Source organism: Lepidochelys kempii, chromosome 11 (genome assembly GCF_965140285.1).
Source record: "Lepidochelys kempii isolate rLepKem1 chromosome 11, rLepKem1.hap1, whole genome shotgun sequence".
Taxonomy (NCBI): Eukaryota; Metazoa; Chordata; order Testudines; family Cheloniidae; genus Lepidochelys; species Lepidochelys kempii.
In genome coordinates, this window is record NC_136390.1 from 3,189,236 (window position 1) to 3,212,625 (window position 23,390).

At 53.2% G+C, this 23,390-nt stretch overlaps 1 protein-coding gene across 36 annotated transcripts in view; it reads left to right on the forward strand.

Annotated features, from left to right (window-relative positions):
- The window catches only part of TNS1 (tensin 1), a 272,805-nt gene extending 251,023 nt beyond the window's left edge, over positions 1-21,782 (forward strand). For 32 of the 36 annotated variants that reach the window (XM_073304965.2, XM_073304971.2, XM_078854760.1 and 29 more), the window contains 10 exons: positions 509-595; positions 5,191-5,322; positions 6,154-6,246; positions 7,004-7,081; positions 7,882-7,953; positions 9,421-9,589; positions 10,962-11,030; positions 12,615-12,647; positions 14,409-14,574; positions 15,449-21,782. In XM_073304965.2, the coding sequence (XP_073161066.1) occupies positions 509-595; positions 5,191-5,322; positions 6,154-6,246; positions 7,004-7,081; positions 7,882-7,953; positions 9,421-9,589; positions 10,962-11,030; positions 12,615-12,647; positions 14,409-14,574; positions 15,449-15,526 (977 nt within the window). In that variant the 3' untranslated portion in view covers positions 15,527-21,782. Of the gene's footprint in view, positions 1-508; positions 596-3,849; positions 3,996-5,190; positions 5,323-6,153; positions 6,247-7,003; positions 7,082-7,881; positions 7,954-9,420; positions 9,590-10,961; positions 11,031-12,614; positions 12,648-14,408; positions 14,575-15,448 lie in introns of those variants that run through there. The other 4 variants (XM_073304974.2, XM_073304978.2, XM_073304990.2 and 1 more) reach the window with 2 other exon arrangements.
- The last annotated feature ends 1,608 nt before the right edge of the window (positions 21,783-23,390 follow it).

The following is a 23,390-nucleotide window of genomic DNA, read 5'->3' on the forward strand; positions in this document are numbered from 1 at the left end:
GAGTCAGGTGTTCTCATTAGCCTGGAGCAGCCCCTGCTCTGGTCGGTCAGGGAACAGAAAACTGCTTATCCAGTAGCCAGTATATCTGCCTTCTGCTACTCTGCTATACCCAACCAGCCTGGGTCTATCACCCCACGTATGTCCCTGATCCTTCAAACTCTTGAGCACATGCTTAATTCTCAGCATATAAGTATCCCCATCAACATCAACGGGTTTAGAAAGTTGAAGCCTGTGCGTAAGTGTTTGCTGGCTCGGGGAAGCGGAGGTGCCCTTGTGATCTCCAGATGGAATTAGTGGTGGGGTCAGGATATTTACAAGGGTTAAAGGAAGATTAAGATATTTATACTTTCAAAGAGATGCAGCTAAACAAGACCAGTAAGAGTATCTGTTCCTGTCCTGTTCTCTGGGAGGGCTGCACCGTGAGATCCCTCTGAATTGTGAATCTGGAGTGGCTATAAACATGTCTCGAATGCTTCCCTTGATTGTTTCTCTCCTTCCCCTCTCTCAGACAGCAGCCCCGAGACGCGGGCCAACGTGAAATTTGTCCAGGACACGTCCAAGTATTGGTACAAGCCAGAGATTTCCAGGGAGCAGGGTGAGTAGCCAGCCCCAGTGAAAAGGAGCAGCCGGGGGGATGGGAATTGGGAATCAGTGTGCACGCATGTGCTGGTTCTGAGAACCATGTGGGTTATCCTGGTCCTGGGTCATTTTGCCCACATCCTGGCGTTATGGCTGCCCACATCCTGCCTGGGCTGTCCCTGGTAGATGGGCGTCTCTATCGCGCCGTGGTTCTTTCCAGGGATCCCATCTGCCCAGGGTGGTTGCACATTGTGGCTGCTTGGGTGACTCTGGACATTTGGGATGATCTTGGGTTAGACCCAAGTAGCCGCAAGAGACCGACCCATTGTGTGCCAGAGGCAGAGAGCAGGCAGGCCTGAGTGCACTGGGGGCAATGACAGGGAATGGATTTGGTGAGATACACCCAGATGACCCCAGCAGGAGATCCACGCTCCATGCTGCAGAGGAGGCGAAACCCACCTCCCCCAAGTGCCTGCCAATCTGACCTGAGGGGGAATCACTTCCCGATCTCACACCTGTGTTTGGGCTTAGCTCTTCCACTCCTCTCTGCCAGCAGGCAATCACCGATCCTCTTGGCAGTGCTGGAGCCCTGTTCCCGACCCGTCTCAGCCCTCTGCTCGTTTGTTAACTCGCTTGGGGGCATTCTCCCCACATTGCTGCGACCCAGCCTGCCGCACCCCCCCGACTGGCATGACAGAGGGACGCCAGTCCGAGAGCTACCGAGAGCTAGTCCCTGCAGAGGGATAGCAACCTGGCCAGGGCTTGTCTCTGTTCCTGCTGGCAATGTTGCCAGTGTTTGCACTTGGCTAGGAATCTCCCCTCCCGGCCCCTCTGAGAGCCGCTCCTTGCAGCCGAGAAATGACCCCACAGTCTATCCCAGACCTGTTCCCAAGGGAACCTCTGCTGGAGGCTCGGGCAAGAGGAGACAATGGGGCTGTCTGAGGAAGTGGCTCCTGGGGGAAAGGTTGTGGGTAAGTGGCAGGTAATGGGAGAGAGGAAGGATGGTTTGGACCCTACTCTTGGCCCCAGGAAACCCCAGGTTCAATTCCTTGCTGTGCCACAGACATTCTGTGTGACCTTGGACAAGTCATCGAATCCTAGACCTGGAGAGGGGAAGGGTCCTTGAGAGGTCATCAAGCCCTGCCCATAGCAGGACCAAGGAGACCTCGACCATCTCTGACAGGGGTTTGTCTAACTTGGTCTTAAAAACCTCCATTGACAGAGTTCCCACAACCGCCCTAGGAAGCCGATTCTGAACCACCCTCATCCTGAGAAAGTTCTTCCTAGTAACTAACCTAACTGTCCCTTGCTGCAGATTAAGCCCATTTCTGTTTGTCTCGTTTTCAAAAGGGATTTAGGCCCTTAGGAGCCTAAATCCTACTGCCCATCAATCTGATTTAGGCTTGTAAGTGCCTAAATCCCTTTTGAAAATGAGGTGTAGGTTCCTAAGTCAGTTAGGTATCGCAACACCGAGCACAGTGCTGCCTACATACCTACATGGGCCTTATTGTGTGTGTGCCTCAGTTCCCCATCTGTACATTGGCACTGCCCTACCTCACAGGGGTTGTGAGGATAAATATGGTAAAGACTGTCAGGTGCTCAGATACCCTGGTGAGGGGGCCAGCTAAGCACCTAAGATACACAGGAGAAGATGATGGGGAAGCCGGCAGGAGGGACTTTGAATAAGGTGAAGCTACAAAAGTTTGTCTCTGGATGCAAATTTCAGCTCTTCAGGGCCAGGTCCATCTTGCAGCCTGCTGGTGCGTTGGAAGCTGCAATGCACCCCAGGCTCGCAGTCTGCCTGGAGGAAGAGTTAGGCCAGGGGCTCTCAACCTTTCCAGACCACTGTCCCCCTTTCAAGAGGCTGATTTGTCTTGCGTACCCCAAGTTTCACCTCACTTAAAACCTACTTGCTTACAAAATCAGCCATAAAAATACAAAAGTGTCCCAGCCACACTGTTACTGACAAATGGCCGCCTTTCTCATTTTTACCATAGAGTTACAAAATAAATCCGTTGGAATATAAATATTGTACTGATATTTCAGTGTACGGCATATAGAGCAGTGTAAACAAGTCGTCATCTGTATGGAATTTTAATTTGTCCTGACTTCGCTAGTGCTTTTTCTGTAGCCTGTTGTACAAGTAGGCAAATATCTAGAGGAGTTGATGTACCCCCAGAAGACCTCTGCCTACCCCCAGGGCTCCACATACCCCTGGTTGAGAACCCCTGGGGTAGGCTGCTGGCTGGGATAAAAAGACATTGTCTGTGTGTCGGTGCATTTGCTCGATCCCTTCCGATCCCCCTTGGGAGAGCTCAGCGCCTCCTTACGCCAGGGCAGGACACCTGTGACATGGCAGAGATCTTGGCGTGTTAATTACCCCTGCTGAGCTGTACTGCGGCAGTGCCCAGACACCCCCGTCCAGGATCCAGGCCCCCATATTGCTAGGCTCTGTCCAGGTGTATGATGAATGGCAATCCCTGTCCCAAAGACAATCTGAGTATGCGATGAGAGGTCCCAGGGACATACAGCCCAGGGACTGGGGTGTCACAAGGCACAGGGAGATGACTAGACTGGTGCATTTTAAAGCCAAAGCACGCCATTGGGATCCTCTAGTCTGACCTGGCAATTATAAGAAGTAGCAGCCACAACACACCAGCTGCCAGGCCACCGACAGGTTCACTTTGCCCTTCCCTAATGCTGGTTCCATTGACATGTGGGAGCCCAAACCCCTCAGCCCCACCACCTGGCCCAGAACCACCTTTATTGCCTCTTTCTCTCTATTGTTCCTTCCCCGCCCCCCTTGGCTGATTACGCAAAGGACAATATCCCCATTGAGATACATGGGAGGTGATCTCGGAGAGAGGGCTGGGAGTCAGGGCACCTGGGTTCTATCCCTGACTCCCTACGGGGGACCCGGGGCTGGTGATGTTGTTTCCCAGTTCCCCTTCTCTGCAGAATGGAAAATGATCATGCTACTAACCTCACTGGGAGGTGAAATTCATTAGCAGCTAAAAGAAAAGGAGTACTCGTGGCACCTTAGAGACTAACCAATTTATTTGAGCATAGTAACATTTCTAAAGCACTCCCTGGTGGCAGTAGTTAACGCGCTCAAAGGGTACCAGATCTCACAGCCCATTGGCCCCAGGAGGTCAGTAGGTGATTCTTATGATCTCCTTTTTACAAGGAGAAACTGAGGCACAAAGAGGGCTGAGGCCACACTGTCAGATCTTGGGGGATGGTAACGCTAGGAGCCCATCTCTGTAATAGGCACATGCAGGGCCGACGTTCAGACTGCGACCACTGGAGTGCTGCGACCGCTGCCCATCCTGCCGACCAGACTGTCTGCCTGTGGCCTTGTCCCCCTCACCCTTTGCTTGGACCCAGCTCTTGTCTTATGCTTGGCTTGGAAGCAGGTGCCAAATTTTTGTTCTGTTTGTACCGCACCAAGCACACTGGGGTCCTGGCCAGGACGCAGGCACCTAGGTGCTACAGTAAATATCAATAATAAATAAGAATAACACCTCTGCAGGTGCCAAGATACTACGGTGATGGTCACCACTTACTACAGAGAGGGATGGGGGGAGGGGGATGCTTAATGTTTGGCAGCCGTGTCTGAGAAATCAAGTGACGGGTCCAAAGGAGAGGACAGGTTTGAGCCTCCCAAGTCTGTGCCTCGCCCATTGTAGAGACAAGGTGGGGGAGGTGATATCTTTTATTGGATCAGCTTCTGTTGGAGAGAGAGACAAGCTTTCCAGCCAGACAGGGAAAGGTACTGGAGCCTCGCAGCTAAATGCAAGGTGGAACAGATAGTTTAGCATATGTAGTTAGCACATATTGTAAGGGACCATTCAAGGTAGAGTGGCCCGTTAACACCCCTGCAGTCATAGGACATAAAAGGGGGGCTAGTGGGTTACGGATTGTTGTAATAAACCACTAATCCAGCACCTCTGTTCAGTCCATGAATTTTAGTGTCTAGCAGAGTTATGAATTGAAGATCGCAGGCTTGTCTTTTAAAAGTGTTGTGGAGGTTTCCTTCGAGGACGGAGAGGTCAGATCGAGAGTGATGTTCTCCCGCAGGTGACAGGGTGTTTTTCATTTTCCTGTGTGAGTTCATTCAAGAGCGCAGCGATTGTCTTGCCGTGCACTGGGTGGGGTGCAGCACATGTGCTAGGCATGTGTAGGACCCATGGATCTTGAAAGGCCTATTGTGGGGGGGTGTCGATCAGTTTGATGCCTGGGGATTTTGTACCTGCTGTTCCGGCAGGGTCTGGTGCCGTTTGGGTTGGTGTGCCCTGGTCTGTGGGGAGCTTGCTTCTGACGATGAGCGTGGAGAAGTTGGAGGGTTGTTTGAAGGTCAGAAGTGGGGGTCCAGGAAAGATTTCTTTCAGGATGGGGTCCCCCTTGAGCCTGGGTTGTGGTTGGTCCAATGAAAGATATGACCTCCCCCATCTTGTCTCTCTCACGTCCTGAGACCACCACGGCTACAGCTACCCTGCATAACTCGCCCAGTGTAGCATTCTGCCTTTCCTGGGGCAGCTGCTCCGTGCTCAGAGGCGCAATAGCTGCCTCATGGCGTGTCCTGACTCCTGTGCTCCTCTCCCGTCCCAGCCATCACGCTACTGAAGGACAGGGAGCCCGGAGCCTTCATTATCCGAGACAGTCACTCCTTCCGGGGAGCCTACGGGCTGGCCATGAAAGTAGCCTCTCCGCCTCCAACCATCCTGCAGCAGAACAAGAAAGGTATTGTCGTCCACCCCCGCGCGCCAGCCCCCGGGAGCGCACGGTACTTCCCCCCCCCCATTGTTCTGCTGGCTGAGCACGGGGCCGCTCGGGGCAGCGGAGCGCAGCTGGGTATGTGCTGAGGCAGCAGGAACCCGCCTGGGATGCAGGGCGTTTAGCTCTCGGCTGGCCCGTGGGAGCCTTTCCACTGAGTTATGGGAGCTTAGATCCAGGCCGGGGGTTGCCAGCAAAGCATGTCTCTGTGTCCTCGTGGGCAAAGAGCCCAGGGGCGTGGTCCCCTTTCTCTCTGCTGCTGCCCTCTCTGCACTGGGGATGAAGTGTCTGGTCCCAAGTGCCCCTGGGCCGTAGCCTAGCTGTCTAGAATAGTGTTCTGTGGACCGGGCTCCCCTCCCACCCACCCCAGTGCAAACTGGAGTGACCCCAGTGACGTCAGTGGAGTTAGTTAGCCCAGGTGTACGCCACTGGGGCCTGGAGCTCAGAAGCTGCCTCTTTCATGCAGCCCGTGGGGGGGATTTGAAAGGAGGCCCCCGGCTGGCTGCTGACGCTCTCTCCGGCCGAGCTGCACCAGCTGGGATTCCTTAGCTGCACTGCTCCCTCGGCTCACCCACGGGGAAAGCAAAGCCCAGGGCAGCTGGCTGTTGGACTCTGCTCTCGCTCCCCAGAGCCTGGGGCCTGGATCACCCAGCGTGCACTGAGGGGTGGGGCGGGCAGGAGGGATGTTCACCCTAAGGGGCCAGGCCACTCCAGAGCCCGCTGTCCTAGGGAGCACAAGGGGGTTGGTTTCAGGAGGGGCCGGGAGCCTGGAGTGACGTCGTCCTCTCTCCCCCCAAGGAGATATAACCAATGAGCTGGTGAGGCACTTCCTGATCGAGACCAGCCCGCGCGGGGTGAAGCTAAAAGGATGCCCCAACGAGCCCAACTTTGGTAAGTGGCAATGACCCTCCCCTCCCTTATTCAGCCCTAGGACCGTTCAGTGCCCTCTGGCAGCGACGCCCCCTTGTGGGGAGTAAGCGGCATTGATAGGAATCACCGCAGGCATGGCTGGATTTGGGGTATCCTGTGGGCATCTGGAACAGAGGCCAAAAAGCACCTCCCTAACAGTGACACACAAGCGCGGTCACACCCCCCCCCCCCTCCAAACACCAACACAAGCTAACCAGGAGTTTGGCAACCAGACATCCAGGAATGACAATAAAGCTGGGTCCTCTGTTAGGGTGGCCAGTTTTGGTTGGACATATTCCTGGAGGTTTCTACTCTTTAATTCAAGGTTAAGCTTTAATTCCTGGAGACTCCAGGACAATCCTCGAGGGTTGGCAGCCCTATCCCCTGTGCTTGGGGTGTGCAGATGTCTGGCTCCTACCGAAAGGAGGGAGAACAAGGCCCCAAAGAGCTTGCCGTGTAAAGGGACGACAGTGAACTCCAGGACATGGGGTGGTGGGAGACACTGGAAAGCACAGAGCCGGTCTGGTTCCCTGAGTATCCCCCTTACTCAAGCAGTGCCAGTGAAGTCACCGGGGCTGCTCATGACTGTGGGGATCCGAGTCGGGGCCAAAGCGAGCAGGTGGGGAAGCTAGCGGATGGCTTGTCAGCTGATGGGGAAGGAACGTCCCCACTCTAATGCAGGCTGTGTCCATGCCTCAGCGTTAGACTGACGGTGTTCCCTGCCGGGCTCTCTCCCCAGGATGCCTGTCTGCTCTGGTGTACCAGCACTCCATCATCCCGCTGGCCTTGCCCTGCAAGCTGGTCATTCCCGACCAAGGTAGGAGGCACAGGGGAATGGGGCATGGGGGATGCACCGGGGACTGGGGCTGGATGGATTTTTCCCCTTGCTCAGCACCGCAGGGCGGAACTGGAAAGCTTTATAAGATCCCATCCCTAACACTGTGTCTGACCCCGGAGATGTTTCGAATTCGGTTCCTTCTTTACTTATCTGCGAGGCTTACTTACCCAAGCCCAGGAGTCATTGTCCTCTGGCAGAAACCACATGTATCAAGTAGTATGTTCAGGACCCGTCCGTCTCATTAGTATTATTTGAGTTACCACGGGGCCTAGGAGGAATCCTGTACCACGACTGCAGCTCCTAGGCCCTAGGGTAATGGATGGATGGTTAAGCCAGAACAAATCCTGCATCTTGGCAGGGGGTTAGGCCAGATGACCGTGGTGGTCCCTCCTAACCCTATGGGTCTGTGCCTCTAGGAGTCTATGGCCAGGACCCCATTGTTCTTGATGTGGTACAATGCCAGAACAAAAAGAGCTTACCATCCCTCTTTGGGATCAGATCCCTCAGCCCCCCGGATCCAAACTCCCCCAGCCCCCGGGAAAGTTCTGATCCGCCCCCCAAACACGACGTAATGACTCAGACTGAGAGGGCATCCGATTCGGGTGTATCTCTGTAGAGATTCCCATGGAGACCAGCGCAGTGCGTACGGCTCCTCAGTGACATTGTTCCTCCATCACACGATCGCCCCCGCAGATCCCGGCCGTAGGAGCCCCAGCGTGTATTCCCAGACCGCGAGTGGCAGAGGAGTCACTGTCCTTCCTCTCCCCGGTTTTTTTTAGATCCCACGGACAAACCGAAAGAGGCAACCTCAGCCGCCAACTCGGCGACAGACCTGCTCAAGCAGGGAGCCGGTGAGTGGCCGGGACGTGGCGGGGAGCGTGGCAGGGAGCTCCGTCTGCATCGGGCCGCCTTTCCGCAGGCGTTCTCCACCGCGGCCTCCTCCACTTTACCCGCTGTGTGCCGCGGACGCACTTCGCTCGCCCTCGGAGGTGCAGGCAGAACGCGGAGGCTTCGAAAGCGTGCGGTGGGGGGGCGCTTAGAGCCCCTGGGGGAGCCCTGGGGTCCAACCGGACAGCCGTGCCACGCTGGCCCCTGCGGCTGCACTGACGAGGCAGCTCACAGGCGTTCTTTTAGGTTAAGAAAGATTCAGATAGGGAGGGCTTGCAAACCTCTGCCCCCGCCCCCAGTGGAAGGGCAGGTGCCATGCTGGAATTGCATAGCCGGGGTTTGGCTTCTCTCAACGTCACGCTGAACGTAGGCGATGCTCAGATATACTGGGTGGGAGGGTGGTCTGGTGATCAGAGTGCGGCCTGGCAGCTAGGACTCCTGGGTTCCTTTCCTAGCTCAGTGAAGGAACATGGTCTAATAGTTAAAGCAGGGCATGGGGTGCCAGGACTCCTGGGTTCCGCTCCCAGTTGCGCCACTGCCTGGCTGCGAGCTTCCCCTCTCAGTGTCTGGGGAATAAGGCTGTTTCCCTTCCAGGTGGGGCTGGGAGGCTCCATGAACGACTGTGAGGAGCGGTTCCAAAAAGCTGCTCCTCATCGTTAGAGATGGGCCCCAGCCCCGTCACTGGGATCCAGAGCTCGATTTCAAATCTCCTGCAAAGCCTGGGGCTGCTTGGCCGTAGGGTTTTGTATAAAGGACCCTGCTGCGGACCCTCAAGCCTGACCAGCAGCCACCCCTGCTATTCTTGTTCTGGGCTCCCCGCGGGGACACACTCAGCTCTTCTGAGGCCCCTCGATCCCAGCTCACAGCCCTCCCTGTTTTCCAGTCCTGGGTTCCCCCCAGGCAGGGCTCTGCGGACGCCCCAGAGCCTGCTGGTATCTCAGCCTGGGTTCCCCCCTCATAGCTCTGCCTCAGTCCTGACCTTCAGCCCATCCTGGACTCCCCCACACCGCCACCCCCAGCTCTGCCGTGCCCCTCGCTTTGACCCACAGCCCGCTGCTACCCTACCTGCAGATTCCCCATGGAAAGAGCTCTGCCGATGCCCCTCGATCTTGACCTGCAGCCCCCCAGACCCCCCGTTTCTTGTCCAGCCCTAGGCACTGCCGAGAGCCAGTGTGTTAGGGTTTGGGATGTGCTCAACCAGGCCCCAAGCCACAAACGTCACATTCCCCCGTGATCTGAGCTGGGGACTGGAAGCGGGGGGTCTCGAGACAAGAGAGCCGACACTCTGCACCCTCTCCAGCCCCCCCGCCGTAGCTTAGTTCCCGAGGTGGAGGACAATAGCCAAGCATGAGCTGGCCCTTGCGTGGGTGCCCGGCCCGTCGGTGACATTTGCACCCCTTCCCTTCACGCCTGCCGTGTTTCCCTTCCAGCCTGTAACGTGATCTTCATCAACTCGGTGGAGATGGAGTCACTGACGGGCCCACAGGCCATCGCCAAAGCCATCAGCGAGACGCTGGCCCTGGTGCCCATGCCCGCAGCCATCATCGTGCACTTCAAAGTCTCCGCACAGGGGATCACCTTGACAGACAACCAGAGAAAGTAAGAGCCCCGCCTGGGCCCAGCTCCCGCGGGGAGCCTTGTCACGCGGGGGTGCCCAGGCATCGAGCACACACAGGTCACCACGGAACGAGCTGCGGAGGGGCTGGGTGAACAGGTAGGAGGGCGGCGGCTGGCCACCCCTGCAGGAATTTGCCCTCCAAACCTGGCAGCTTCTGTGGACGTAAATCCACGGTGAGGTTGGTGTCACGCTGGAAGAGCCCCCAGAACAGGCTGTCAGGGGAGGGCCGGACCGGAGGCCTGTGAAGAATAGCCAGGATCTGGGAAGGAGCTGAGGACTGGGGAGGAAGCATTGCCCAATGGTTAGGGTGCGATTCAGGGACTTGGGGAAGCTCAGGTTCAATTCCCGTCTTTGCCAGGCTCTGTATGTGACCTTGGGCAAGTCCGTTACTCTCAGTGTCTCAGCTCCCACTTGGTACAAGGGGGAGCGGGTACACTGTCCCATCTCCTATGGGTGTAGGAGACATTCAGACACCATGGGAGCAGGGGGTCAGGTAAGTACCATAGATTCCTGCAGTGGGGGGACAGCTGGGCTGGGGGTGGGATACAGCTGCTGTGGCCATTTAACCACAACTCTCGGGAGCCTTCCTGAGGGAGACGGGGTTTCTTTGTCTCACCAAACGGAGGTAAGACAGAAACAGATCTGACTGGAGACTCATTTACATGAGAAATGGGGTCCGATCCAGACTTGATTTCAGTTCCCAGCCCAGGAGAGGTGCTGGGTTTTGGTTTGGGTCCAGCTGTCTTTTTCGGAGTGTGTCTTGAAGAGCGAGTTTGGAGCTATTCATCTTTTAAAAAGGCCCGTGCTGTGTGTCAGGTGCCGTACTGCCATGGGAAATGGAGGATTTGATCCCCAGTCCTGGCTGCGCTGACCCCTGCTGCTGGGAAGGGTGCATGCACCGGGGGAGCGAGTGCCTGGCATTCAGGGCTAGTTACAGACCGGAACTGAGACCTCACCCCTGCTCAGTCCGCTGTAATTGGGAGACTGCTGCCTGGGGAACAGGCTCTTGGAAGGATCATCACGTACCTGGATGCTCCCGGGACGGGCCCAGTTTGCTCAGGTCTGACCCACCTCCGGCTGTCAGCTAACAGGACAACGAAAGGCTCCTTGCCCCCTTCCCTATTTCAGGCATGGCAAGGCAAAGTCACCATGTCCCGCGTTCACCCGGCGCCATTGCCTCAGCCCGTGCTGGGGTTGCAGGGCCGTATGAGGATGCAACATCTCGTTAACGCACCTCGTGGCAGGAGGATGCAAACGTGGCGGGAGAAGAGCTGGCGGGGCGGGGCTCCAGGCGGGATGCAGAGCCTAGAGGCTGATCTTACGCGCTCACCGTGGCCTCTGCTTGTGTTTCAGATTGTTCTTCAGACGACATTATCCCCTCAGCACCGTCACCTACTGCGACCTGGACCCCCAGGAACGAAAGTAAGTGCCGTAGCCAGAGATCCCTGAGTGGGAATGGGGTTGGAGAAAGAATCCCCCTCTCTTGGGTCTGTGTGTGGGTCAACGGCTTCACTAACCACACCCAGCTTGCTTTTGAGGAGGAAAAAGGCTTGATATCCCATTGAAATTCAGAGGCAGCCAGCAGTCTGCCATGGAGGGGCCACCAACACCTGGGAGAATGAGCAGCGGCGGGGCAATCTGTCAACACCAACTGACCCAACTGATGGGTCATTCCTGCTCTGTGCTGCCGAGAAAGGCAACATCCCCCTGTTCTCGGGTCTCTGCCGATATCCCCCGGGAGGGAAATCCCTCACGACGCGGTGGATTCTCCATTACTGGGAGTTTTTAAGTCAAGACTGGATGTCTCTCTTGCTCTAGCCTAGTTCTGGGCTGGATGCAGGATCCCTGAGAGAGGTTTTTTGGCCTTGTTGTGCCGGAAGCCAGGCCAGATGAAACTAATGGTCCTTTCTGGCTTTAAAACCTATGAAAATTCCTTCCCAATCATCAATTTGAGCTCGCGAGTGGGAAACGCTAGAGTTAAGTATCCAATCCCATTGACACCCAGCTTTCCTGAGCGGTAATAGCTCATTTAGACGCCATCGTTTTGCATGCAGAGTTGAGATGATTATTTCCAGTGTGCCTTACTTTGCACTTATCAGCACTGATAAGTCACTGGTGTAGCTGTACCAGCCCGAACGCCTAGCATAGACCGGAGAATCGGCTATCAGCGGCAATTTGCATAGGTGCAATTTACTCTTTACTTGAAACTGGGGTGAGCAGCCTGGGTGCAAAGGGAGTTTATAGCAGCTTTGCCTGCCTATTCTCGGGGGTTAGACCAGTGTAGCTCTGGGCTCACCTATGGAAAATCCCCAGTGTAGATAAAGGGTCAGGGGAGAAGTACGCTGGCTACTGGTATGCTGAGACCCCTCCCCGCTCATGCTGGCCAAAAGCATCCGATTATATCCTTGTGCTTCCCTCTTTGCTGTTGATGGCCCTGCAGGATATGGTCACTGCCAGATACTGCAGCCAGGCAATCCTGGGATGATGCGCCTAATTTAGGCAGTAGAGCATGATCTTTGTAGCAGCTGGCCTTCGCTCCTGGGCAAGGGAATCTGTTTTCAATGGGGAACAGAGGAGTCAGATGGAGCCTATTGGGTGTCTCTGCTTAACAGGGTCAGGTTCTGATAAAAACAGTGCTTCAAAGTAGATGGTTTGGGTGTGGGCGTTTGCCCGTGGGCCTGGGAGCGCTTGTAGGGGGCTCAGTCCATAGAAGCAGATCTTAGAAACAGGCTCATATCTAGTTCCAAGACATCAATGGACTAGAGTGACTTTATGTTTAGGGGAGTTAGGTGCCTAAATACCTCTGAGGATCTGGGCCTTACCCCCTTATTTTCAGAGGTTTCCCCAGCCCCCCATGGCCTCATTTAGAACTTCTGAAAGTCAGGCCCGGACAGTGACTTTGCAGCTAGTGCTTGGCCTGAAACGGTGATGCTAGCAAATGAGTTTGGTACCATTGTGCTTGGTGAGAAGAGCAGTAATTCCCTGGGGCTGTTTTTCTCCCCGCAGATGGACTAAATCAGACGGTGGAGGTCCCGCAAAGTAAGTGCCATGTATCGAATTCTTTGCTGCCGTTCACATTCTGACCGTTGGGTTGCGTTCGCGTTTTGAGTTGGCCCCACGAGCCACCTGCTGAGTGAATGCTCCATGCCAGCAAACCGGACCAGATCAACCCTGCCAAGCGTAGATGCTTCTCCAAGTGTCTTTTGTCAAACAAATCGGCCATCCCGACGGGGTGACTCAAAGGGCACGCATCACAGTTTGCTCTGTCCTTCCGGTACGGGTCCGGTGCATGCGAGCGGCTCCTGTCTCTGGCCTTGGTGGAGCAGGGGAGAGGCAGCTGCCGGAAGGCGTGACAGGACGTTTTGAGTGCCATGCTCAGCTTGTTCTCCAGGGTGCTCCGGGGGGGGGGGGGGGGGGCGGGGGCGGGGCAGGGCACATGCTGACTCGGCAGTGCCCCCTCTGGAGCTGGGCGGGACTGCAGGCAGTATCATCATCCCCCAGCAGGCAGATGCACCCAAATCTGGTTCCCCCAGCGTTTGCATGTTCTTCTGTGATAGCCAGATGCTGCCCGTCGCAGCTGGGAAACATTTCCCGCTGTAGCCTGAGACTGTAATAACCAACAACAAAAACAAAGGCCGCAGGAAGAGACCATTTCCCTGCGGGGGGCCAGTGGGACATGCCCCGAGGTGTGGGGTCCCGTTGGCATGTGTCCCTTGGTGGAAATTTTCTTGGGGGGAGGAGAGGCAAGGAAAAGAGCTTTGTTTGGCTGAAGAGGCTGGTCTATAGGAAACATTCCTGCCCCAGACCCTGCCCAGGCTTAATAAGTCTCCTCCATCCCAAACTGGCTAGACAATGCAGTCCCTGACCATTCCCATCAGTGTGAATGGCAGGTCTGCAGGTAGCTGCAAAGACCCCTCGCCTCCTCCAGGCCTGGCCGGCGTCACACGTCCCCAAGCGAACGAGGGCAGTGGGAAGGGGCAGCCGTGTGGATCTGGCTTTTCTCTTCCCACTTCTAAGCTGACTAGCCCTTTGCCCTACGTTGCCCACAGGAGGACGGAGCTGCCGGCTGAGTCCCATTCGAGTGAGCCCAGGCTCCACTAATTTTAGTCATTGTGTTAGCGAAGGGCTTTTAATTAGTATCCCCAGCTGTTAGGATTTTTCGCTCTCTAATTAGAAATGACCTGGCAGGGAGCTGGCTAACATTCTGTTCCCCTCCAATCCCATATTTATAACCTGGCTTTTAATGTTGAAATTAAAAAGGACATTTTGTTTGTACAGGGGGAGGGAGATTTTAACGGGGCCGGACAATCCCCCTTCTCCTCCCGCCCCTCGTCTCCTCCAAGACTAACAAACCCTTCTTTCCCCTTCCATGTATGGGGAGATGAATCACCATAGAAACGCACGATCGACCACCTCAATCCCTGGGAGAGGTTCTGAATGGGCAGTGCGCACCCAGGACAATGCCTGTCTGGGGTTGCCGTAGAACAAGATGTCCCCTGGGGAATAAATATTCTTGTCCTTTGAAGCATCTGGACGTGATTATTTTGTAGTCTGCTTCATGGAATAGTCACGTTTAAAAAAGCCCAAGGGTCTTGCCAAGCAGAGCATGCCCATCCCCGCCTCGCTGGTAGGATCAGGGCGTCACCCGCCTTTTCTCCTTGAAATGCAGCCTGCCTCAGATGGGTGGTTGGCACAGGCCACGCCCAGGCATTAAAGGGACGATGGGTACGGTGGGCACCAATGCATATGAATGGTGTCCTCAGAGGGAAGGAGCCATCTGCAGCTCCCCTTGGCTTTCAGGGGTGTTGCCCGTGGCTCAGCATCTTTGAGGATTTGGCCTGAGCTCACAAGGCCCCGGCAGAGAGCGGCTGGTGGAGGGGAAGAGAGAAGTGTGAACAGCACTGAGAGGGGGAGGAAGAGTGAAGAAGGCAAGGCTGGAGGACGGAGAAGGAAAGGAGAAGCCATGGTCAGTGATTCACACAGTCGCACTGGCAGGCTTGTGGCCACTCCGGTCCCTTTGGGGACAGCTACAGTGCACAAACCAAAACCCCAGACCAAGGGCTTGGGGGAAGTTCAGATCTGGGTCCAGGCTGGGCCCCGCAACCCCAAACCCACTTTTGTGGTGTCCCAGGAGCATGCTGCTTAAGAAGCTATCGATGCAGGGTCCTACAGGTTGCTCTGAGGCCTCGTTCAGCACGTGGGTGTTACCCCTTCCCAACAGCCGCTTCCCAGACGATGTCCCCGGCCCCATTTGAACCGAATTGGATTTGAATTGTGCCAGTGGTGTTGCTGATCTTCTGGACACCGATTTACTCCTGACTCACGCTGCCCTGCATGAGAATTGATAGACACGTGGGCTGCGATATAGACCCCCTTTCCCATTCATTCCAATGGGAGTAGAGCACCCAATCCTTCAGATGGCTTTGAACTTCTCAGCCTGAAGGCAAGGAAATGTTCCCACTGAGGCCTGATCTCCGTGAGTCGACGGGAAAAACTCTATCAGCACCAGTGGAAGCGGAATGGGCCCTGAGGATGCGTGTGCCGAACCAGCTCGGGTGTGTTCCCCACTGCCGTGCAAAGCATGGTCCACGTATCCTGAGCAGCGGCCAACAGTTCTCTCCTGCGGGTGATCAAGTGTAGGCTGGGACGTTGGCTCACCAGTTGGGGGGGGGTGGTTTAGCGGCTTGTCATCCAGATGGGCCAGATGTTCTAATGTGGGCTGCCCCATCCCTTCACTTGCCCCGGCGAGCCATATCCCGTTGCTAGATATATGCTGTTGTCTCATGATCTCTGCTTCCTTGCAGCTCTCTCATGTGCATTCTCTCTTTGTGACCCAACAGGCTCTTTGGCTTTGTGGCCAGGAAGCAGGGAAGCACAACGGACAACATTTGTCACCTCTTCGCCGAGCTGGATCCTGACCAGCCGGCCACCGCCATTGTCAATTTCGTGTCAAGGGTCATGCTTGGCTCCGGCCAGAAGAGATGAGCCGCTGGACACGGGTAGTTCTTGCCCTTGAATTTTGGAGAAGGACTTGGAGTTGATCCGAGAAGGAGCGCGAGGAAGTGCATTGTGGGAGAGGGAAGTGAATCGGGGGGAAACGGTCTGAATTGTGGAAGAAAAAAAACCCTCACCCAAGCGTAACAAAACAAAACTAAAGGAAGCGATGTCAGCGCATTTCCCCACGCAGGGAATGCGACCAGCGCAACGGCCAGGAGTCGGAGGAGTGGAACTGGGTTGGCTTTTGGATCAGCGTCCCCGCGGGAGGTTTCAAGTGGCGAATTCACCCCGGGTCAAAGTGAGAACGTTCGCGGCCCTGCCGTTTGAAAACCAACAACTCTGTTTGCAAATGTCAGTCGTTTGTTTTAAACAACGCCCATGGCTAACGAATCGAATGAAAGGCAGGTCTGCAGGACCACCCCCGCCCACCCCCCGCCCCCCGGGAATTACCCATTGAAACAGCTTACCAGGGGCTGTGGTGGGCTTTCTCCATCACTGGCAATTTTCAAATCAAGATGAGATGTTTTGCTAAGAGATCTGCTCTGGTTCAAACAGGAATGAATTCAGGGCAGATCTCTGGCCTGTGTTACACAAGAGGTCAGACTAGATCTCAGTGGTCCATTCTGGCCTCATGACCTATGTGCTAGAACAGTGGTTTTCTACCTGTGCTCCGCAGACCCCGGGGCGAAGGGGGGTGGTCCACAGACTATGTCTAAGATTTCCAAAGGGGTCCGCACCTTCATTTGAAATTTTTTAGGGGTCCGCAAATGAAAACATGTTGAAAACCGCTGTGCTCGAGTGATCAAGCAGGAAAACAAAGGATGGTCAATATCCCTTTTAACCTTCCCTGCTCTGAGGTCTGCCACTCCTGTGTATATGAAGTGAGTGTGGGGATGTGTCATACATGTATATTCACAGCGGTGGGGTTTATATATAAGCCTGTAGCCCCCGAGCGACTCCCTTTGGTCTCTGTGCTGCACGCCACAGCCCGTCAGGATTTCCTGGCAGCAGAAGGGAGAGAACTCAGATCCTCCTGCTCCAAAAAGCACAGGACCTAGGCCACTTGAACGAAAGGGGACGCAAGGTTAGCAGTATGGGATCTATGACACACAGGTGAGCAGTTCTGATTCCATCCAGTACAGGGCAGTGGTGATGCATACACACTAGGCAGTTCTTACACACACACAGAGTTGTTTAGCAGGTTGCCTTCACTAACTGCATTCAGGAGCATGCTTTCCAAAGATCATCTTCACCAGAAAGATCTTCTGGGCTATATACCATATATATATATACTGGACCTGCAGTACCATACTTTACCCTGTATTTTCACCTGCAGACTGTCACATGTTCTCTTAAAAACTAACATACCGGAAACGGACACAGGTCTGGTCGAGCCTGGTCTCTACTCCTTCTGTAGATGTACAGGCGATTTGTTCATTGCATGGACATTTGGTTGCACGAAAGGCAAATAAGTATAAAGCAAACTCAGGCATTTTTGGAGGCCACTAAAAGAAAAGACCCTGCAGTCTGTGGGCAGCTTTGGCTCTGCATGATCCTCTCAGCTGATCCAAAAGCCAAGAGATCTCATGGCCGAATTTCGTTCTCAGATGCTCTGCCCTGTGGAGGCTTGGAGTGCTGAATGTATTGTAGTTTAGTAACAACGCAGTAGGCGTAAGCTTTGCTTTTGCTTCAGAAGGCCATAGGCCCCAGACTTTGCACTGAAATGCTAACTCACAAGAGATATCGACTAGTGTTGCAAATGTGGATAGATGAGGCAAAGTTCCCAGCCTTGCAAATCCCTGCACGACCTCCTCTCTGCTTGGGCCTTTCCATAGGGAACAAGATGGTGCGGCAAAAAACGTGCATTGCCCACAGATACAGGGCTCGTGTCCTCTCTCTGACTCCACACTGGGCCCCATGGGACGATCTGTGGTTAATATCTGGCTCTGTGTAGCTCGGCTGAGATAGGAGCCACCAGAGGACAGTCCAGGAAGTTAAGAGATGTTTTTCGTTCTCCCTGGGGAATGGCCAGGTAAAATTATGCAGGTTTTACCCCTTCCTCTGACACAGCTGATATTGGCCAATCCCTGTGGCAGGATAGCAGATTGGACGGGCCAACACGTTCTTCCTGTGTGGTAAATCTTATGGGTCTATTTTTCTTTTTTTAATGCTTAGTTCAAGCTAGAGCTGAGACCCAAGCTATGAACAGCCCCCCGGCCCAAACACTCCCCACTTCTGGAGGCGTTCCAAACCCAGATCTGATCTTCAGCTTCCGCCCAGCTCTGGGGAACCCTACAAATTTGCATTAACAGCCAATCTCCCAAGCACCTTTCTGGGGCTTTCGGAAAACGCCGTAACCAGCTTGAATCACTCAGATATGGTCAGAGGTATTAGGGGAGGGGGAAATCAGGAAGCAGGAGAGATAGGCCTTTCCTTGTTTGTGCCACATTTCAGTGCAAGGTTATGTGATACAGGCTGTCTGTTAATAAAACCAAAAAACACCCGAGAACTATAAACCAGCTAAAATATTGCAAGCACCTGGATTCCCCCAGAGCACTCTGCTCTCTCATACAGAGGCAGTGTCCTGATATATATAATATATATATGAAATATACTGAAAAATACTGTAAGCTAATCAAATTTTTAAAAGGGGTTAAATTTACACAAAAATATTTATTTTTTTGCCATATTGCTTTCTGTGTATCTTACCCTCCTCCCTTATATACGGCCCCCCACCCCCCATCCCCATATAGACTCTTGTACGTATAACTCATAATAGAGTGTAACAGACAAACATGGTTTATTTCGGTTATACTAGTGACATGGGCAAGGCTCCAAGAGAGTGCAGTGTCCCTTTAGACACCGCCCCCAAGGTGCAATGCGTATGATTGGTCCCCCACCTCTAACCCCTGCCCCCTTTCCCTGTTGAACATGGACATTTGCTAGCGCCTGGAGCACATTAGCATGTGAGGCGTGTGAGTTTGAAACCGTTGCCAAGTGATGCAAGGGTTGGCGGTGTGCGCGGATGTGTGCGAGTGTGTGTGTGTGAGGGCCACAGCTGCGTGAGCGTGTGGAGGGCTCTTTCCTTTCTGGATACCGTAGGAGGGTTAGATTTGAGTCAGGGAGGTGTTGGGAGACTGGTACTGGGATGGGGTGGGAGGGGTCACTTTACGACGTCCACCAGGGCCCTGTGTTCCAGCCCACCCTGTCGTATAGCATGTTGAGATATTTTTATTTTAAGTTGTTAAAAAGAAATTCCCTCCTTCTGCAAAATTCAAGCACGAGGAACCCCCTCACTTGTAACCTTCTCACCCTGCCATTAACCAATTAGACAAACACTGTGTTTATAGATATTTAAATATATAAAGGTATATTTTTTGAAAGTCTCTATTTTTCAGACTTCATTTTTCTCACAGCTAAAGCTAATTTTATTATTTTTGTTTTAATCTGCTGTCCTGCCCCGGGAATTGGGGCTTGAGCCTTAAATGCATATTTTCCCCCCATAAAATGAACCCGTATTAAGGCATCCAGCAATCTCATCTATAAAGCAATCACAGCAGATCCCCAATAACAACCGAACCCTTGCTTCCAGCCGTGGCCGGCAACGGCTCATTGCTAACTCACGAGCTGAAGACGAAAGATTTAGACGGGGTCAGAATCTCTAACGCTAAAATCACCATAGATTATATTTTTAACACAAAGCTAATCATCTTGCAAATGACATAGGCAGGCGTTTTCCAGCTTCAATTGAAGAGCTATTTTTTTTTTAAAGTACATTTTTTGGGTAACTTCTTTCTGTCATCCCTGATTTCCCGAGACAGACCGTCAGCTTGTGTAAATCGGAGCCGTTCCACTGATATCTGTGAAGCTGCTAAGCCAGGCAAAAACCTGGCTTTACCGGCCAAGGTTTAAATTTTTCTTTCCTAAAGGGACCGAGAAGATTCTTTGTGTTTTAAAAATGCAGTCACAGTATTTGAGATTAATGCTGATGCAATTTATTCCAGCGGATGTATCCTAATAATCACACTGCCGTTTTTTTCAGCAGCGGATGTTATATCTCTCACACACGCAGACACTCACACCTACTCCCTGCACAAGGAACTGCATATATTCTTGCCAAAGATAGCCTTTAAAATGCACTTTTCCCAGCCAGTTTTGTTTTGTAAATTGATTGTATGTGCTCTTTTCCCCTCCCCCCCAAGGACCCCTTTGCTGTCGATTTTGTTGTGTGTATCAGTAAACTCTGATTCCCGGAGCGGCCGGCTGATGTTAATTTTATGTAACTCTGTGTTCCAGTAGAGTCGGAGATTCTTAAAATAGTTGACACAAGATATCCTGATTTCTTTAGTCGCAGACTGAGTGATGAGGGCAGCAGGTCAGTCAATTCTTCTCACGCTTCTCCTGGCCTTCCCTTCTCAAACCCCTTCTTCGGAAAAGAACCCCGGAGACAAAGCAGCATGCTGTAGTTGCTTGTGTCTGGTGGCATTTCAACCAAACTGCTATTTATGTCTCCTCCATATCTTACTGCTCAATAAACTTCCTCCCCATGTCCCCCAGAAAGGGAAATAGAAATGTCTTTGGCGTTCTGATCCAAAAGCCATTAAAGTCAATGGGCGTCTTCCCATTGACTTACGAGCTTTGACTCAGAATCTTAAATATACAAACATCCACTAAGCGCATTGTCATCCTTCAGTCCAAACGCCCTTTCATGGGATTGGATCCAAATTGGTCCTACCTCCCTTTTTACCAACTGGCTAACCAACAATGTTCCAAACTTTAGACAACTTTGGCCCTTCATCCAGGGTGTGTTATTGGCCATCATTGTGTTGATCAGTACACCGGCATTGAATAACCCAGTATCAAAACACTGGATCTAGGCTTTGGGATCTCTCCTGGAGCTCTTGTAGAGGTTGATATAAAAACAGAATCTGTTTGAGCCAGCATCCATTCCTGGAACTGAACCATTTCTGAGTTTCAATAAACGCAGACCCTGCCTCACTGCATCCCGTTTCCATGTGGCCCTCTTTCCTGGCTGTAGCTGGGATTGGAGCTGCCAGCAGAAAAGCTCCTCTCACTGCACTGCAGCTGCGTCTCCCAGAACCTGTTGACACAGCCCATTCTTGTGAGGTTCCCAAGTCCGGTTTTTCAGCTTAACAAGGCTTGGGTGAAGGAATTGATTTTTTAGGATCTTATCGGAACCAAACCAGTTTAGAGATTTGCCCTGCACTGGTTAATGTCTTTCCAGTCTGTTCCTTCCCCGCACCCGAATCTGGTAATGCAAACAGGAACTACACACATACAACAAGAGAAGTCACGATAACACAAGCCTCGTGCCCTCCCACCCCCCCAGTTCATCCACATAATGGGGCCAGATTTGGCACTGACTCACATAACACCTTCCCCCATACCGGGGTTTGGGGCTGATCCTGCTTGCACTGAAATCAAGGACAAAACTCCCTCTACTGGTGCAGATCCTAAATCCTTGTGGTTAATGTTTGTAAAGCACATTGAGTGCCTCCTTTAAAAGGCACTGCAGGTGTGCAAAGTATTATTTTAAAAAAACCCTCAGTCTCATAAATAATCCAGATGTCAAAAACCTGCTAATCAAACCGACAGGAAAATCGTGCAGCAAAGTGGGCTGGTATTTTTTTGTTTTGCAAAATCACTCTTTTTTTCAACATTTCATTTGCTGTTGTGTTGCTACCATTGTCGATTTGGGAATGTTACAAATGTATTTGCTAATCAGTGTTAACGAGCAGTTTAAAATAACTTACCTTCAGTTTGCATCATGTCCGTTTTTTCAAAAAAATGTAAGAAACACAAAAGAGGAAAACCAGAATTTCCCATTTCAGTGTATTTATATCGATGGAAATATACTTTATATTTTTCATCTTTGTGCCCATAACTTTGTCACTTGTATAAAGGCGACCTGTGTTACTCATTGTCCATGTGTGAATGCGCACTACACCCCTTCCCTAGCCTTTTCCCTCTCCTTTGTACAGAGGACTGATTCTTTGCAGTTCATTGTATGGCTTTATAAGTGATAAAAGAATCAATTATCTATAATATACTGTTGCTTGGAATGCCAGCGCGGTGTCTGGATTGCTGGAATTGTATCTCGAAATTTTAAGGGAGTGCAGGAATAAATGCTCTGTTCTTTTTGCACAGGGAAATCTATATGGTGACTGTATTTGCTCCTGCCTGAGTTGCTTCTCCCCTTCCTAGGTGGAAACGTGGTGCCATGGGCTTGATGATTGAGGGCGGGTGCACGGGGATGTGATGATCCATGATCCATGGGCCCTGTTAAACAGGCGACGTCGTTTAAAGAAAACGGCTACAACTACCGACAGAAACAAACAGTCCCTTGCGCAGCTTGACTTCCAGCATGGTCTCACTTTGTTTACCAGGGACATCACCCTGCCTGGAATCCTTCAGCTCACAGCGGCATCTGGTGGCTAAATAACATACTGCACGTAAACTAATGCCATGATGTTTGGCCGAGCCCTCAAAGTGACTCCCACGGCTGCTGCCCCCCGCTACCCCCAAGCACACACTTTGCCTACGCTCCCCCGAAGTTTCCACATAACCCTGCCTCCTACCTTTGATAGCAGCCGTCCTTCTTCCCACAAGGCAGCGTGGCCATCCTCTCCACCTTCCCTTTCCGCATGCCCTTGCTAGCTGCACCTTCCCACTCGGCTTTGACCCTTCCTGACTCACTGCCCCTGCTGGATGTTCCCCCATTTCCCCTCTCCGCAGCCAGGGCCAACCAGAAGGAAAAGGTGGAGGAGAACTGGAAGGAGCTGCCCATGCTCTGTACCTGCCGTGAAGCTTCCCTGCTGGGCCCTGCGGCCATTAAGGCCCAGATCCTCAAGGGCATTCAATTGAGACCCATGGGAGTTAGAAGCCTAAATACCTCTGAGGAGCTTGGGCTCAGCCCCCACAAGCACTATGGATGCTGTGGGACAGGGTGTAGCAGACTTCCCTGCTGCAGCGTCTGTCTCTCTCTGCGCCCGTCAGCCTAGGCTGGCGCCTTAAGATTTCGGTGCACCCTTTGATCCTAGGGTTTGGCCTGGGGAAATACACCTCAGCAGACGAGCGGGAGCCCAGCCAGGGGTATCCCCCCATTTACTAGTTTCCCTGCTGTATCCTCCAGGACTGCTGAGTAGACCTTATCTTTGCCATTGTTTCATGTCCTGTTAGTCTCCCCCCGCCCCCCTCCAGCAGCGTCTGCGCTGAGGCAGGACCATAGCACACCACCCTGTCTGCATGCCAGCCTGCGTGGCGTTCTGCCTGTGGATTTCAAATCGCACCTCCTAGGTTCCCTCTGCGGGAACGTGCAGATGCAGAGCACCCACTTTTAAGTGAAGTGGCTTCAGTTCTGGGGGGGAGGAACTGGGTTGCCAGCTTGGGAGAGCAGAATCTCCTGTTTCTCTGCAGAAGACCAGCAGCGGCAGTGGGCAGGGCCTCTTGCCACCCCCTGGAAAAGCCCTCGCACCTTTCCTTGGGCGGAGCTCCCTTCAGACGTAGCCCCCGAGTCCGTTCCCCTCTGGCGTTCTCCGAGGAGCCTGCACGCCGGAGCCCTCAACGTGAGAGCTGAGCTGGTGTGTCTCAGATAGTTCCCAATGTCCAGCCTACGTTACACAAGAGGCCACCAAACCATCACTGAGGGCAATGGGCTTCAGTTGAACCTGGGACCGAGCCGTGCAAGGTCACAGGTTCGATCACCGAGTCCCACCAGCAAGGCACATGCCCTGTCCCGTTCCTGTGAGGAGGAGGCTGCTCTGA